Source organism: Lepisosteus platostomus, chromosome 14 (assembly GCF_059453375.1).
Source record: "Lepisosteus platostomus isolate fLepPlt1 chromosome 14, fLepPlt1.hap1, whole genome shotgun sequence".
Taxonomy (NCBI): domain Eukaryota; kingdom Metazoa; phylum Chordata; class Actinopteri; order Semionotiformes; family Lepisosteidae; genus Lepisosteus; species Lepisosteus platostomus.
In genome coordinates, this window is record NC_142624.1 from 24,736,456 (window position 1) to 24,754,691 (window position 18,236).

Sequence of the window (18,236 nt, forward strand, 5' to 3'; positions counted from 1 at the left end):
CAGTGCTTTTATATTATCTACTGAGCAATAATTAACAAGTAAAGTAATGTAGAAAATGCTAATCAAATCTGATTCATGTTCGCAAACAACCATGCAATATGTGAAAATGTATCATCCATTAAAATTAATTGGCAATTTAAATCTGCTGTTAAATACAGAGTTATTTGATAATAACTCATTCAAAGAAATGCGTACATAATATAACAGGCATTTAAGATCCATGATGTTTGAGTAGGGAGCCTCACACACCTAAAGAAGGCTCTACATCCAAAACTTTGTGTTTTTCATTCTAGTTTTCAGTGTGGTATTAACCTTTACCTGTTCATTTATGCAAGGTATCTATTTAAATATCTCAACCGGAATCCATTACATTTTGCATATTTAAAATATTGATCTACTGTATATATGTATAAGGATAAGAAAATCTCCAATTCAAAAAAATATTAATGAGGCACGATCTTGTAGTAATGAATGATCTAGTTTGCTACTTTGATCAGTAACTTTGTATTCATTACCATAGCATTTACCATTGCGTAGTGTGCAACTTTAATTAAAAGCAAGGTGATCTACAAAGGAGATATGATTGTGCCATTAGTTCTTGAAGGACTAATATCAGTCTCAAATATCATGACTATGACAAAACCTTGAATGAAGGTGGCTTTACAGAAACTGCAGAGGGTTGATTTTTAAAATATTTATGAAATATTGTGCTTCAAAGATAGAAAATGTGGATACATATATTGCCTCCGGAAAGTCTAATTTTGGGGGGATTTATAGAATATATTTTATTACAAAGCTTTTTTACATATTGGAAGAGACCCATGTCATCTACCACTAAAGTACATTGCCCACCTGGTTAACATGGGGTACCCATTTAGCACCAACAGCCCACACAGCAAATAATTTCTAAAAGTGAGAAATGTATTCGCAAATTCAATTAAACTGAAAGTTTAGGAAGGCCAGTGTAAATGGGCTATGATTGAATTTTTGCCAAGAAGCTGCGGTTAATATCCCTACTATAAAAAAAATACCATGGGATCTTTAATGACCACATAGTTGAAATCTCAGTTTAACTATACATCTGGACAGAGCAGTGCTCCTACACACCACAGTCTTTACAGTCACTATACTGTAAAGGATTTTTTTTTAATTCTGTTCCAGGGGCAAGAGCACCACCTACTGTACCTTCCCACCAACAATACCTGCAGGACCAACTTGATTTTCTGTTGACGTCTCCCATCCATAAACAGATTAAGCCCAGCCTTTCTTAACGTCTGCGGTCGTATAAAATGACAAGATGTATGGTGATCTGATAAACCACAGATAATTATGGAACAAATGTTTTTTCAAGTTTTACGTGAAATGTTGAATTCCAGATAGGGTTTATTTTCAGTGTTGGTGGTTGACAAAAATTTCTTTCAGCTAGTCTTATTAAAAACATTGTCTTTGCAGGTGATAACCTAAGCAGTCACTTACATGCAATGACATGCATTGTTTTCGATCTAAAGTAAAATGATATGTGTTTTTCTGCAAGTTTAAGTAATTTATTATTTTATTCTGTATATCCCAATTACATTAATTATTAATTACATCAATTATAATTTCCCATTACATGACTTCTGAGGCAAAACTGTTTCAGTATCATTAGCTTTTGTTTTATGGTATTTACTGCCCCCAGGGGAGACAGAAGTGAATATACAGTATGAACATTTATAAAGTATAGTACATATGATCAAGTTCAAGTTCAAGTTTATTGTCATTATACTCATATACAGTATAATATACACGGTATGACGAAATGCTATTTAGCTAGCTCTCGGACGATAAGTAGTACAGAAAAAAACAATACAATTGTATAACAAAAGAAAGACAGAGACAACAGGCAGTGTGCAAAAACAACAACAGGCAATGTGCAAAACAACAACAGGCAATGTACAAAAACAACAACAGGCAATCTGCAAAACAACAAAAGGGTAACAGGTCATGTGAAAAAACAATGGGGAGTGAGCTTTTTGACATGTAAGGTAGAGGTAGATTTCAATGTGTGTTTGAGTTTTTAGTAAGAAAGAAGGCACTGTGAGGTTCAGATCATAGGTGAGAGGTGAGGTGAGAGTGAGAGAGGCTGGGAGTTTAATAGTTTGATAGTGCGGGGGTAAAAACTGTCTCTGAGTCTGGTAGTCCGGGCCCGAATGCTTTAGTACCGTTTTCCAGATAGTAGGGGGCCATACAGTCTGTAGCTGGGGTGTGTGGGTCTTTGATGATGCTTAGACCTTTCCTCAAGCACCATCTGTCATAAATGTCCTGTATAGATGGGAGGGCAACCCCAGTGATGGACTGGGTAGTTTTCACCACCCGCTGTAGGGCTTTGCGGTCAGCAGTACTGCAGTACTGCAGTTGCCATACCATAGTATGCCATAATATGATGAATATGTCTTAGGAAAAAAGCACCAAACTTGTGGTTGGAGATTTACCAAACCAAAAAATTAGTCTCTAAAATTAATGATTGAAAAGTGTGATCCATGATTCAGTATCACAGCGTTTTTCATTTTTGAAAAGCAACGTTAAATAAACAAAAGACAGTAGCAGTGTATACACGCTGTTTAATAGCCTCTTAAAATAAAAGAGTACTGGCATACAGTACAGTACTGGTATCTATGATCACAAATATTCCATGAACCTACTCAGTTTTTCCACGCTAATTTTCACATTAGTCTGCCCATATCCTTACCAATACCAATCGCTTTTTTCATTATTTAACATAATGTAGCTTCAGTTTTGTATTATTTTACGTCTTAGAAAGGTTACTCAAATCGAATATCTTTACTAATATTCAAGTTAAAGTTCATATTCTCATATGACACGATATTTTTTTAAGAAGCAAAAACTTTGGAGTACTTATACAACCATAAGATTATTTTTTTTGCCAATGAATTTAGAACTATGGGAGTTCTGCCTCTAACCCATAATGCTTTTCGAGACTCAGATTTCCCAGAGAGTCATCGGGGCCTGAACGCCGACTGAGCCAGCGCTTCATCCACCTAACCGGAGACTAGGAGCTCTTTTTTCAGCACCTTAATTTTCGATATGCCTCCAAAGAAACCAGCGCAACCAGCGGCTAATAAGAAAACCGACCAAAAGAAGAAGGAGAAAATTATCGAGGTTAGATAAATCGTGTTTTATTTTATTTTAAAAAGTACAACCGGTAAATTGCAACTCCTCTATTTTGAACCATGCTGCATTTCGGGCCTAGCCTGGCCGGCTGTAGTTTAGGGCTTTACGGATGCGGTGATCATTTTCGTGTAGATAGTGATGTGCTAAAATCGGGAAATTGACAGCCCTTGTAATTCTTTAAAATAGGGCCTTTCGATTTTAATCTGTAGAAGTCGATTCGCACAGTTGTAGGTAAACTGTGAAACTGTAAGAAAAATGACAGTTGGGTAGTGTTGTGGATCGCATTCGTGTGGTCGAATTTACGGAATTTAAGTCTTGAGAAAACCATAGTTATGCCTTATAAAACCGAGCAGGGATTTAACCGACCAAATCTCGTAATAAATTCAGTTTTGCGGTTTCCTTTTCTGACTCAAAAAACGAGCGCTATCTGATACTGTCTTCTTCAGATTTTGGACCCCCCGGCAGTCGCGTCTCTGTCATTAATCAACGAAATGTGTTTTTGTAGCAAAGCATACCCTGACGCAAATTACACACACACAAAGCATAAATGATAAGTATTTAGGCGGGGGGTATTATTATTAAAATAACTGGTGCGTAGGAATGAATTCTCATTGTTTATGTTCTATTTATCTGTATTCAGGACAAGACTTTTGGATTGAAGAATAAGAAGGGAGCCAAACAGCAAAAATTCATCAAAGCTGTCACGCAACAAGTGAAGTATGGCCAGCAGAACGCGCGACAGGTAAAACCATCAGCTGAAAGTCGTATCTGTATAGGATTAAGTTCTTGAAATGTTTGCCTTCTGAAATATTTTTTGTTTAAAAAAAAGGTATTTTATCACATTTTATGCTTTGTTGTTTCTGTAGTTCCATTTTATGTTATTATGTTATTGTTTGTGAATAAATGGTCATTGTTGTTGAAAAAAATGTCATTTTACAGACTGAATAGGCAATAACAGCTCTCTGGTATACTTAAGGCGTACAACCCTATGTTAATGATCAAAATAGTGAAACTCACCACTTTAGTTCCTAATACATGTAAGCACTCAATTGTTATTGTAATTGTCAAAACTCAAAATGTAAAAGTAAGCCTTCTTGAGCATACAGGATTGCTCTTCAGCCAGGGCTTAGAAAGTATTCTTTAGTCTCATCAAAAACAATTTTGGTGTTGCTTTTTCTTTAATTTAGGTGGCTGCAGCTGAAGGAGAGAAGAACAAGAAGGCAGATAAGAAGAAGGAACTTTCTGAATTAAATGAGCTCTTCAAGCCAGTAGTGGCAGCTCAGAAAATCAGTAAAGGTAAGTTATGTATTGTTGTTTTGTTTTATATATGTGAAAAATGGTTCAGTTAAGTTGAAGTCATGTCACTGGATTGTATCACTGTCATGTTCTGACTACATCACTGCCCTTTTGGTGAGTGTTGAAAGTAGGTGAAATTTAGAGACTGATATAACTAGTTGTCTCACTCCCAGAACTAAAATATTAACTGGTGCTACCAAATGTACTAGTCCATTCCTTTTTGCTGTAGTAAAATAAACCATAAACTCAAGGTATGTGATTTGAAATTGTATTTTTCCTGTGAATACCATTATCATATTTGTTAATATTTTGTCAGTTCAGTAAAAAGATACATAAAATGGAATATATTCTTAAGGATCATGTATTTCCTTTTGCTAAGTTAAATCCTTCATTTTAATGTACTGTAAAATATACATGGACTCATGTCTTTAATTTTGTATTTATGAATAAATGACCTGTTTCTTTTGTCAACAATAAAAAATAATTTATGAACAATAATCAATGCATAGACTTTATTTTCTCAGAGCAACAAAAAATCATGAAATTAAAGCTGGATTGAGACCAGTTATATTAATTTAGATGACACTTCTTTATAAGCAAGTGATCTGCCATATTGCTTTCCAAACCAATCCATTCTCACACTGTAAAGAGGTTTAATACAAGCCATCTATGGGAGAAACAGGATTTTAATTTGATACATCAATTCACTAATATGTAATCAAAAGTGGGAAAACTCAAGGACAGCTGATCATCAGTAAGTTGTTGTGGCATTAGTGATTGATGAGCAAATTCGCACTACATAAATGCTAATTAGTTTTGCAGTACTGACAGATTATCCAGTTTAATGTAAGGATGCCTTTTCAAAATATTACATTTCACAACTTGTTTGAACTTGTTTATATGTGTAAATTAATTTTAAAACATTTTAAATATGCCTGCTTACTACTTTAAAAAGGTGCTCATGCTTAGCAAACACTCCCTGTTTTGAAAAAATGAGTAGACTGGAACTTGTAATTGAATTTAAAATAATTTCATCTTGCAATTAACAAGTTTCTTAACAAGTAGCCAACCCTGTAATTATGTTACTGTCTCGTGGATTTTAATTTGAGAATACCTTTAAATTAGCTTTTAACTGCCCTCTTAATTCCAACTAAGTTTTTTTTTTTAATCATAAATATCTGAATGGTGGTGATCATTAGCAGATTTTTATCCTGTGTAGTTTTCTTTTAAATGTCTTGAATTATTCATTCATTGTGGATGAGAACACTCAGATATTTGGATTGACAGGATGAAGCAAAATAAAACATGGCCCTTATCATGTTTCTGTCTAAAAACCATAAAAACAGCATTTGCGTTATGTACTTTTTATATGTGCCATTATCAAAATAGAATCAATGCAAAGATTATGACTTGTGTTAGGGTTATTTAAGTCTGTTAAAGAGGCAGTTTGTTTTCAGGGTTATTATATTATCGGCATGAAAAATTGTTCTTAAAAACTGTTTGTTTATATAGTACAGTTTATATAAACTGTACTGTTTATATAGTGAACTATTTATGAAGATAATATTCACTTTTCCGAAGATATGCAGTTTATTTGCCTTCTAAACAGTAACAGACAGTTTCTAACTACCGCACAATATTTTTTTCCTTTAAAGTGTAATAGAATTCATAACAGATATAAGTGCTTTTTAGTTAAGAAATTGATACTTTGTAGATTTCCCTCCTGAACATGTTCTTGTAGAGGTTAGCAGTTAGATCTTAATGAGTTCATAGACACTGATTTGATTTATCATTGTTAGACATTTTAATGAAACATCTCCAATGTTTTCCTATAGGGGCCGACCCGAAATCAGTGGTGTGTGCTTTCTTCAAGCAAGGGCAGTGCTCCAAGGGAGACAAGTGCAAGTTCTCACATGACCTGTCACTTGAAAGAAAGTGTGAAAAACGCAGTGTTTATGTGGATGGCAGAGATGAAGACCTTGAGAAAGGTACAGAAAAGTAGTATAATTTATGCAATTTTTAATGATAAACGTAAGACCACAAATGGCACACTTCATATACATCTAATTGGAGGTTGCAGCAGCTAAAGCAGATATATTAATGTATATTTCTGCACAAAAATAATAATACTATGCTGATTTATTTTGAACTGGATAGGGTAGTAAAACTGTTTACTTTTGTACAGGTATGCTTTCTGTTTTTTTTATTTGGCATTAGAAAGATGTATTTTATTTAGAGCAATTATATATTGTAAACTTTTCTCCTGTCTAGGAATTCAGGTTTTAGTATGTATTACATGATTTGTATTAAAAAAGGCAGAATGGTCAGTGACAAATTTGAATAAGGTCTCTGATCAGCAAGTTTCATGAGGTCAATGTAAAGGTCATACCAAAGATATTTTTTTCAGAACTAACGGCATCTATTTTAGTGATCAGTGGAAGATTTCTTTGTGGTAAAGTTATGGCTCTCTTTTCCGTTACAAAGCTGTAAGTTTTAAACTTCTTATAGATACAATGGATAACTGGGATGAAAAGAAGCTTGAAGAGGTTGTGAACAAGAAGCACGGAGAGGCAGAAAAGAAGAAAGCGAAAACACAAATTGTAAGCCATGCCCTAGGTTTTAGTTGGAAGCAACAGTTTCTAACTATCATACAATGTTATTTTTTTTTCTTTTAAAGTGTGATGAAATTCATAATATTGTATGACCATTCCTAATATACTGAGAGTCATTCAAAAGTTATTACACTTTCTGTTTGTCTACATAAAATGTGGTGCAAGACCGAAGTCCATACTGTACACATTGATATAATCTTTAGGGGGATGCATGTAAAAGAGACCAGTTCCATTCGGATTTGTTTCTTAAACTAAAGATCACCTGTTCTTATGAGGTTTCTAATTATTTTTAGTTTATATCTAATCTTGTTTAATCCTGCAGGTGTGCAAATACTTTCTTGATGCTATTGAGAGCAATAAATATGGCTGGTTTTGGGTTTGTCCTGGAGGAGGTGACGGCTGTATGTACCGCCACGCTCTCCCACCTGGCTTTGTGCTCAAGAAAGACAAAAAGAAGGAAGAAAAGGAGGAGGAGATTTCATTAGAAGAGCTGATCGAAAATGAGGTGTGTTGGAGTTTTTTTCATTTTGTTCAGTTTCACAGAAAACATCTGAAAGACTAGGTCTTTAGTTATCTTTATATTATTTCTCAAATACGATATGTAAAATATGAGGTTAGTATTGTATGTGACTGTGGCTATAATGGATCTTGTGCTTAAATGTGTGGCAGCTATGTGTGACAGTCAAATCTGCCACTTTTTCCAGTGGCGCCAAGCTGATGATGAACCTTACCGAGCCTGCGTGATGTGGCTCAGATGTTTGTCTACTGCAATACCTGAGCTGTAATCCATGAAGTCACATGCAGAGTATGTGAAAAATGACAGGAGAGTGAAGTGTCACTTCACTTCTTATTTTCTTATGTGCAACTTAAGTCCTTATTAGTTAATTCCAAACAAAGGTATAGACGTCTCATTTTTCCAGTGAAGATTTGGCTCTTTTTGAATGTCAGACTAGTAATGAGCTTGTACTTGTACGACCAGGCAGAACAAAAGTCATTAATGTGGTGCCTAGTCCCAGTTAGGCACCAGTAAAAAAGGCCTGTCAGGCCTAGTTCAAATGTAGACTGTCACAAGTCTACGTTTAGGGACTTCCTGTGTGTGGCACGGAGTGAGCTATACTAAAGCCCTTACAGTGTCATTAGGTAGAGCTGCTAGTCGTATTCTTGACTCTTATGGGTAAAGCGCTGATGACTTACCACTGCATACTCCCCAGTGAAAGCTGTGTGGCTTTATTTTTTCCAGATGCTGTAGACGTAGATCTGATTGAATGGTAATTGACTTTCTGAAATAACAGCAGGGAACAATATCTTCAAGGTGCTACGTCTGCAGGTTCAGGATTAATAGAGATTTGTATTCTTCTAGCGATCTGCCCTGGGACCAAATGTTACGCGTATCACTCTTGAAACATTTTTGGCTTGGAAGAAAAGGAAAAGGCAAGAAAAGGTGGATAAGGCAGAGATGGAGATGGAGAAAAGAAGAGCCGACTTCAAAGCTGGAAAATCACTTGGGGTGAGGAACTTTTTCTCTTAAGATTCATTTTCAGCAGGTTTTGCTGTTGTTTCTCAGGTAATTAATTTACTAATTACCTAATGGGTTTCCAAGAGAACTGTCGTTAATCATCACCCTTAAGAAACTTAAACATAACATCACTGAAATTGACAAATGATGTGTAATGAAGTATAGTCCATTCAAAAGAGTTTATTCTTGTAACACATTAAATGGTCATATGGGTCTTGGCTTTGTGTTAGTGATATAGTTTTGTGATATTTGTACCAACACTCTTTCTGATTTGTCAGGTGTTAAATATTATAATGTTGTAATTTATTTTCTTTTCCACTGTCAATTACTTTTTTCTTCAAGAAGATTGTGATGAAATGTCAGAAAATATGATCCATTAAAATCTCATTTTTTGGTGTTTTACAAAATTGGGCAATCAGATTTAAGGCATAATCCCAGTTATTAAATTTAAAGACATTAGAGCTGTCTTAAGATGTTTATTAGATGGAATTCACCCACAATGTTTTATAATAAGGATTGTATTGGCATATTATATAACAAATATTTACTTTAGCATGTGGAGTTGACATATTCTTCCCAGGATTAAAAGGGTTTCATCCTCCTCCCAAGAAGTGTACTAGCTAGATTTGAAAGGCTGTTTTAAATTCTTTCACTGAGATTCTTATTGACCAGTGGAGGGCACTCATGTGCTCTCGTCCTGTCTTGTGTGCTGTATTTCCACGTTAGGATAAGTGGCCTGCATAGGTACCATTTGCTGAAATAAAATAATGAAAGTCTTTAATATTGTACTTGATACCTCAGATATTAAAATATTGTTTTTAATAAAGTAAAACAATATATGAAATGTTAACTTTTGAGAAGATTTTAACCACTATTTATGAATCGTTCTGTTCATGCAGGTCAGTGGTCGTGAAGTGTTTGAATTCCGACCTGAGCTGGTAGATGATGATGATGAAGAAGCTGATGATACTAAATATTCAAAGGCTGATGGTGATGATCAAGAGGTAAAATGTATTTTATTTTATTGTCATTTATGTCGTTGCTGTTAATGCCCGCTCAAGCTGTAGTATACTCGTCTGCGAATGGGACATATTCTGCAGAATTCTTCCAAAATTTAGATCGAATCATATCAGCCAAAACTCTGATCAAATCTACTTTCAAATAGTGAAACGGAGGGGGAATATTTCCAGTTAATTGTTGATATACTAAAAACATAACAAATGAGTTTTGAAAGCTGTGTTTTTTTTAGAAGTTTTAGTGTCTTTTTGTATGTCAGACTAATGTTGGATCAGTGCAGGTGCTCTGCCCTTTATGGAGTTTGAATGCCTGTTGGTTGTATATGTGTGTTTAGTTTTTTGGTACCATTTTGGTTAGTTGTGGTAGTATATGTTCATAATGCTTGGTAAATCAAAGCTTGAAGCTGTTACAGTTACACAGCACATAGCCAAAAGGCTGTTTTTTCCAATTTGGAATGAGATGATTGTGTTTAATTGGACTTAATGCCATTTGTTCAACCAAATACTTCCTAAAGACATTATTCACAAACCTGAGGTAATACACCCTTTGATTCTCTGGTGGATTAAGATCTCTACAGAATTTTTCATAATGTATCTTTCCATTCCTGTTTTTTTCCTCCATAGGCTGAAGATACCCAGGAAGTGAATGACATTGACCTGACCAGGTTTATTCCAAAAGAAGTAGATAACACTGGAATCACCGTGGCCTCCACAGACAGATTTACAGCACTCTCTAAGCCATTAAAGGAAACAGATGGTGAGTACATGTGGTTAAGCAGTGTTTTGCTCTTCAGTTTTTTTTTATATAAGTGTTCTAAATTGATCATAGTCACAGTGCAATTTTCTGCTAAAACTGACTATAAGAACCATTCCTATGAGAAGGAAGGGTAAGCAAACTGTTTTTAGAATTCCAGAAATATTCATGTGAATTAAGATTAGGAATATTAAGAGCATACGTTTTTTTTTATGTGTTGAAAGAAAATAAAGTGTTTTGGCATTTATGAAGTAGGTTGTAATACAAAGCAGGTGTGAGTGGGATGAAGTCAGTACTGTGGTTTTAAATATGTCCCAACCTTAAATGGCTTGATAAGGAAAGGTCATAAATGTGTAACATTGTTTAAACCTAGATGCAGTACATCTAGTAGTTTTTATGACTCGCTCCATGGTCTTAAGATAAAAACATTAAAGCAGAACAAACTTAATTTCTTGTTTCCTACTAGCAGTTGTATTGTTGGTCATTGTTGGTCTCATATGGTTTGTTTTTTCAGACAATAAGTTAAGCGAGGCTTCAGGCGGTGGTGAAGAAAATGGGGAACACTCCCTTTCTGAAGGAGAGAGCCAGGAAGAGGAGGAAACGGAAGCAGTGCCTGTAGATGAAAATCTTTTCACAGGAGAGGACTTAGATGAACTTGAAGAAGAGTTGAACACACTGGATCTGGAAGAATAAGAATAGGACTTCTGGCTGCATTTCATGGACAACCTATTGCTTGGAATGTCAGTGTTTCACAACAAACATCTTCATGTTGGAATTCTGCAGTCATTTTCCCTACAATCTGGAAGTTTTGGAATTAAAGAGGAGTAGATAATGAGAACTTTTGCAATTTCTAGTCTTTTTTTCCCCCCTTTAGCTTATTCATATTAATAATTTTACACATGAGCAATTCCTTATTTTAAAAGCAGTCTAAGATTATGGTTTCTAAGGCACTGTTAGAGTTTGATCAATTGGTATATATATCATTTCTTATTAATGACGATTCTGATCCAAGATCTTAAAATATATAATTATCTTAAAATGCGAATGGTTTTGTATTGAGGCTAGAGCAATTCTACCTAAAGTGTAGAAGTTTTTATTTCTTGAACGGGGAAGTTTGAAAGTCTTGTGCCTTGGTTATGTTAGCAAAATTGATTAAACTATGTGTGAAAGATCTTCGATAAAAGCCTAAAACAAGTTATTGTAAGGGGAATGTTTACAGTAATACAGCTGAATAGTAATTCTTATTTTTGCTGACATAAAATTGAAGTTTGATTGTTCATTCTGGAGGCCAAAGGACTGTTTCAGCGGTACAACTGCATACGTGTTTTTTGAATCGCAGAAGTACATACCTCTATCATGATGATTACATGTAGGTATTTCTGTAATTGTACATTAAACGGGTCCTAAAAATTATAAACTAAAGCATGTACACAGCAACATTTTGTTGGCTTGTTGAATTACCCAAATGCTGTAGAAATCTATTTTTCTTTTGGATTAATTAAGAAATTGTGATGGACCGTATCAGTATACAAAAATGTGTAGGTAATAAAGGGAAAATAAAGACCATTGTTGCTTAGTTTCAGCCTGACTATTCTTCCACTGCAAGCAGAACATTTTAAAAATGTGAAATAAGCAGATAATTGAAATGTGTAATACATTTGTCTCCTCTTGTATTAAATTGTTTTAAACTTCCCTTTCATCATTATGCCAAGAAAAATTGTAAATAAAGGTTACCAGGTTTAAAGTTTTGTTTCAGTCTTTACTGTTTAAAAAGAAACATCACTTTAGGATCAAGTTTAATTTACAGATAGGTTCTTAGAAAGAAAACAATATCACAATTTCTTAATTCTTTTCTGGAGGCAAGACCATTGTCAACAAGTATTTCTACCTCTTAATGTGTAACTGTTTCAGCAAGAGTCAGTATTTTTAAACATTAAAACTGAGAACTTCATATTAAGTAGGTCATAAAATATTAGGATGCCTTTTGTAATTCTTAATATCAAAGGACACTTTTCTGTAAATGACTGCAGACCTTTGTCAGATAACTGGTGTGTGTATTGAATTCTTTTTTAACAGTAGAAATTTAATTTTTTTTTGTAAATGGAAGACTTGCTGTATTATACATATATATCAATGCACAGATTTCTTAGGTTACCTACAGTACCTACGATTTATGCCAATAGTGGGTGAGTTTGGTGATTTACATATAAAATGCAACCTTTTCAAAAGACTGCAGTCAGTATATTTTGGTTCTTATTTTAGATTCTTCCCACGGTAGTTGCAAATGTTGAGCATCTGTGAAAAGATGTGTTGGGGGGGGGGAGTTCTTCATCAGAGGAGCAGGACACAGTCTTGTGCAGATTCAGTTTTATTGCACTCAATAAGTCCAACAACGCGCACTGGGTCTTCCCCACAGAGCAGACAAACTGCAAGGGTTTCCCAGCTCTTGTATCTATTTCACAATCTAAATGCTTGTCCTGTTCTTTGATATGTAATTACTTCTTATCCTACTATGTCTTGCTCTAGGTTCTGTCCTTTGATATGCAGCAGGCATTGGTCTACTTTGTCCTGTTTGTGAGTGGTGTTCCTGTCTTTTATTATGTACAGTAGTATTAAGTCACTGGAGCTGCTAAAGCAAGTCAGCTTTATGGTATCTTAACATGACTTTTGTTGAAGGCTAAATTAACAGACCCCAGCAACACCTCTCACCTGTGCTTAAGTGGTGATATTCGCGATGCTGGATAAGTGAGATGTATATATGTCCCACTTCAGATGCACAGAGTTAGAACTTTTGTTGTCTGCACTTGGGGCCTACTGAACAGTTCATCTGATAAAGGTGCTCTGATTCCGATCTTCGATCACGAGTTATGGCTTAGTGGACACGATCGAGTGAGTTGAATGCAGGATTACCCAATCGGTGTCGCACAATTGACTGAGCACCGCCGTGTGTAGGGTGGGACAGTTGCACCTCTCATCTTCATTTTGACCCCTGCTGCCTTTTCAGCTCTTGCAGGCATTGCAGTATTGTTGAAGGACGTGCCTCACCTGCAGTGCTGTTCTGTTGTGCTCGGTAGGTGTTGAAAGATGAATGGGCATGAAAGTGGGCAGGTCAGAAGAGTGTACCTACACTTCCTCATTCTCCTGTGGGTGTGGTCGTGGGGTTTGTAGCTGCGATCTGAAAAACAATATGGCAACTGGCTTCCAAATCATGGATATAACAAAAACAACATAAATCTAAATGTACATAAAACAACAATGCAAATACACTGATGCTCAAAGTATTGTTTCCTTTTATATCAGATATAATCTCAGTCAGTTTAATGGATCAACATGCTAATAGAAATGTAACATCTGAACAGCCTTGCAGGAATGGAAGTGCTGTTCACTGTATTTCCTTATCAATGTATCATTTGCCTTCTAGGATTATAGATATCCAGTAGTAAATGAATGCTGATCTTTTATGAGTGTTTTCCTCTCTTAGCAACTTCTCTCATAGACTGGATACTTTCAATTGAAGTTGATCTTTGTTGGGCAGTACTGAGGAGGGTAGTGGTTAGGGCGTTTTACCCTTGAACTAGATGTAAATGCTGTGCTGTATAAATGAGCATTCTTCAGTTGCCTTTGCAAATAAGACTTTGTCTTAATTCTTTTATATGGTTAAATATGGATTGTATAAAAAAAACATTGGTATTGTTCCACCACCCCTCCTCATATAAGTGAAAATCTTATCATTTGCTGCATATAACATTAACATTAAAATTTACTTAGCCATTTGTATTCAGCTGTACAAAGACAATACACAGAACACACCTCTTTTGCTTACCTTGTGACTTATATACAGTAGTTGTCCATCCCAAGAAAATCAATAGCATATAGATAACATTGTTGTCTGTCATGAACAACAATTCTGTTTGCCTCTTATCCTTTGGTATGAGATTTGAATTCACACATTACATGTGGTATATAGGTATACCTCTTAATACTGACATGACCTTTAGACAAATGCAGAAATCATTGAGATGTGTTTTCAATATAGAAAGGTGGATAGTTAATTTCTATCTTTTTATCAAAGGCCAAACTTTTCTTCCTATTTTCAGTTTCTTGTTAACAGATTGAAACCACTTTATGAAACTTTGACTGGGTTCCTGTGCTTCTAGGGTATATGGTAACAGTGACCATGGCAACAAGAACATAAATATTTCACTTCTCTAAAGATACATGTTCTATTTAAGGGTGTTTTAACATATCCTTGTTTTAACATATCCCCTGGCTTGTCGAATTTTATGTCATTAAACAGGAATTTCCTGTGATCTGCATTAAAAGAAATGCATGTTAGCTATTTTCCTGTAGGGAAAGCAGGGCAGTTCTTTCCTCTGGGACCTCTCTAGTGAACAAAACTTGCCATAAGTAATGGATTACAACAATACCATTTAAAGTCTTATTGCATTGCCTGTCATTTTTAATTATTCTGCAGAAAATACAATATGGAATGCTGAACTCATAATGATTGTATCATTTGAGTTATCAGTTTATTTCATGAGTATATATTGTTTTGTGCTGTCTGTGCTTTCAATTCACAAAGCAGACATTTGTATGTCTGAAACTGTTTTCTGCTAGTTCTCCTACGTTGGTTGTCCTATGTTATGATCCTTAGCCAAGCACAAAAACTATTTTACAATCTTCATCCATACATTTTCTAACCACTTTATCCAATAAAGGGAGGCTGGGGAGCCAGAGCCTATGCTGACCAGTAAAGGGCACTGGTGGGATACTCCATGAATGGGATGGCATCACAGGGCACACACAGACACACTCACACCAGGGCCATTTTTACCAGAAGCCAATTTACCTTCCAGTATCTCTTTGGATTGTGGGATTATTGTAGAATTTGCATGTCTTGCTAGAATATGTACTATATTTACTGAAAGAGGTTTATTGTGAAATTAAGTTTATTTAGCTAGGAAAAGAAATCTCTTTGGACTGTGGGAGGAAGCCAGAGCACCCAAAGGAAACCTACACAAATACAGGGAGAGCATTCAAACTCCACACAGATTGCACCCCAGAAATTGAATCCAGGTCTGCCAGGCAGCAATGCTAATCACTGCACTGCCCGTTTCAGTTTTATTTGAGTTTATTTTTTGTGCAATGTTTATGCATTCTCCAGACAAGATCTACACTTTTACTATTTTGAGTCAATAATACTGCAGTAACTGGAACTGGATGGTATCAAAGAAAAAGAAAATAGACTTAATCCGTTTTCAGGTAGTGTGTTAAAAATATCAATACTTATATAAGAAATAAATACAGTGCTGGCCTCTTTAAAAGGAAGAAATGCCATGACTTTAAAATAAAAACTTCTGATTATTCCTATACACCGTTTTTGATTTAATTAAAAAAAATGTCAATGCCAGAAAACCTCATTCTTTGGCAATTCTGTAGATAAGTGATTATCGTTTGTTTTGAGTTTTTATTTTCCTTTTTCAAACAACAGAAAAAAAGAACAATTGCTTTTCCCAAACTTGCTTAGACACATGAAAATCTGAAGTAGTGGTATAAAAAATAACAGATGACTGATTGATTGGATAGAAAGATGCTGGGTTGCCTCACAGAAAAGGGGTCCGCTTTTCTTTCATAGCAGTGATATAGCAGTTTTCATAGCAGTTTCATAGAGTCATAGCAGTGACTCTTGCCTGTTTTTCCATGTTTATTCAAAAACTTCTGTCAGAGTAGAAACCATTTCTACAATTAGACAGGGCAGATTGTAAATGTTTGTAAGACCTCCTAATCAAAGCCAACTTGTAAGGAAATCTCAATATTGATCACCTTCTAACCAAATTTGCTAGCCTCTCCCGCCAGTAGTCTGAGAAGTTAAATGACTCAGGTTTCCTGCTTTGCCATTTTTCCATGTGGTTCTCAATCTTCCATAATCTTTGGATATTTCTGTTTATTTTTATAGCCAGTTCCCATCTTTTTTGTAAGTACTTCCTGTTTTCTGCAAAAAGATAATTATTCATCCTTGAATCTATACATTACATTGAGCTAATCCTCTAATTGTAGTAGACGCATAACTGTATTGAATAAGTGGTGCTTTGTCTAAAAAAACTGAGCTGTAGGTTTGAAAATAATCAACAGATGAATTAATAGGTTCCACCCGGTCTATTCCAGGGTCCTGGAGCTCTAGAAAGACTTAGATAGATGGTCTATATACTTTAAAAGATGACCTTTTCTAAATTTTATTAAACTTTACAGTTAGAAGATAAGGGCATTCTCTGTGCTTTTTTTGTACCACATGTTTCAAAGGTCGTCTATCTGCATTTTGACTAACTTTAGGAACAATGTCAACTGCAAAGTAAGAAAACTCCAGGTATTGACTTGCTGGTGCAGTTCATGAGGTCCCTTTTTTTAGACATTTAACCCGCCCGAATGTGAATTTCCTTTCATAGTTGATGAGGATTCTGTAACCTAAATTCAATGCCAAGGGTATCCAATTAAACAGGAAATAATGAAATACAAAGTAGTGCAAATCACTTTTTTGATGACATCCTCTCCTAGTTTCTATTTCCTTTGTGGTTAATGAATCTAACTCCTGGCAGACTCTGACATATTTTTGGTTAGGCACATACATATATACTGTACCCCTTACTGAACAACTGTTGCACTCTTTGAGATATCTGATTCTGGCGCCATATATTACAATCTGGATCAAAAGGCTCCACATTTGTCTGAGTGATATTATCCACTCGGCCTACAGATTCCGTTCCAAGACTGGAATGTCTCATAGTCTCTTGAGAGTATTAATCCCTTCCAATTGCTGGATTATCAGTAAACAAAAGGCACTCGTGTTGACAGAAGCATAAGTACAATGATGCTGTATAATAACTTTAACATTTCCAGGATATTAATAAATTAAAGTCTGTACTGATTCTGATTCTTATTTAATGCCTCAAATATATATTTCCATTTTAGTGATCTGTGATCTGTCACTCAAAGTGAATTTACCTCCCATCTTTTAACAAAGATATTGCTCACAGCCAACCCAGCCAGCTTTGCTCAAGCTAAATTATTCAGCGGCTTGTTCTGTCACATGGTATCAAACCTCAGCGACCACATGCAAGACTTTCCAAAAGCAGATACAAAAGAACAATTGTTCCTGTAAGAAAAAGTGTTCCAATTAGAAGTCTGAATTATCACTGGCATTCAGATTCTCCAAGTTAATCCTTCCACAACCAGTTCCAAATTAATAAAATAAAAGTCCAATTGTACACAGTAGCAGGGTTAGATGTCCCTGGAGCCTTGTAAGCCACTTTATGAGCTGAATAAAAAAACAAAAGTATGCAAAATACTTTATTTTTTAGTTTCAAGTCAAACTTATTGTGGGTAAGAATATAATAATTGTTCCAATATGTTTGTCTTTCATGTGTAAATTTAATAGGAAAATTCTAAACATTCAATAACAAAAAATAAAGTATGTATCTGAGCATATTATCTGAATATTTGATAACTCTCAAGCTGAGGGCTATCAGATGCAAATAAAGAATCAAATGCTTTGCATGTCATTTTATGCAGAAGGCATAACACCCTCAATGAACTTACTATTATTGTTGTAAGTAATAAGTAGGGGAAAATAAATCACTAATATTGTAAATACAGGCTGAAAAGTAATTTATTTCCAGTTTGTCTTTCTGCCATTCAGCATGGAATTAACCTCCTTTTGTTTCTTTTCAGCTGACATACTGATACAGTACTGACAACCAATTTCCTTGTTAATTAGAAATGTCTTATTCCCATTTTACTGAAAATATTCTAAAAATAAAAACAAAATGCATGCTTAGCTCGTCGATGAAGTCCTTCTGAGTGGCATTATTGGGCAT

The 18,236-nt window shown here is 35.1% G+C and overlaps 1 protein-coding gene across 1 annotated transcript; it reads left to right on the forward strand.

Annotated features, from left to right (window-relative positions):
- Positions 1-2,988: 2,988 nt before the first annotated feature.
- On the forward strand, positions 2,989-12,109 carry zc3h15 (zinc finger CCCH-type containing 15). The gene is made up of 10 exons (XM_088605182.1): positions 2,989-3,159; positions 3,812-3,913; positions 4,359-4,467; positions 6,303-6,455; positions 6,976-7,067; positions 7,402-7,584; positions 8,440-8,586; positions 9,495-9,599; positions 10,236-10,368; positions 10,880-12,109. The coding sequence occupies exons 1-10, from the start codon at positions 3,085-3,087 to the stop codon at positions 11,056-11,058; spliced, it is 1,278 nt and encodes a 425-aa protein (XP_088461308.1). The 5' UTR covers positions 2,989-3,084; the 3' UTR covers positions 11,059-12,109.
- The last annotated feature ends 6,127 nt before the right edge of the window (positions 12,110-18,236 follow it).

Coding starts and splice junctions, on each gene's coding strand:
- zc3h15 (XM_088605182.1), top strand. CDS start 3,085: ATGCCTCCAAAGAAACCAGCGCAACCAGCGGCTAATAAGAAAACCGAC. Junction 4,468..6,302: donor AGCTCAGAAAATCAGTAAAG/GTAAGTTATGTA, acceptor GTTTTCCTATAG/GGGCCGACCCGAAATCAGTG. Junction 7,068..7,401: donor AGAAAGCGAAAACACAAATT/GTAAGCCATGCC, acceptor TTAATCCTGCAG/GTGTGCAAATACTTTCTTGA.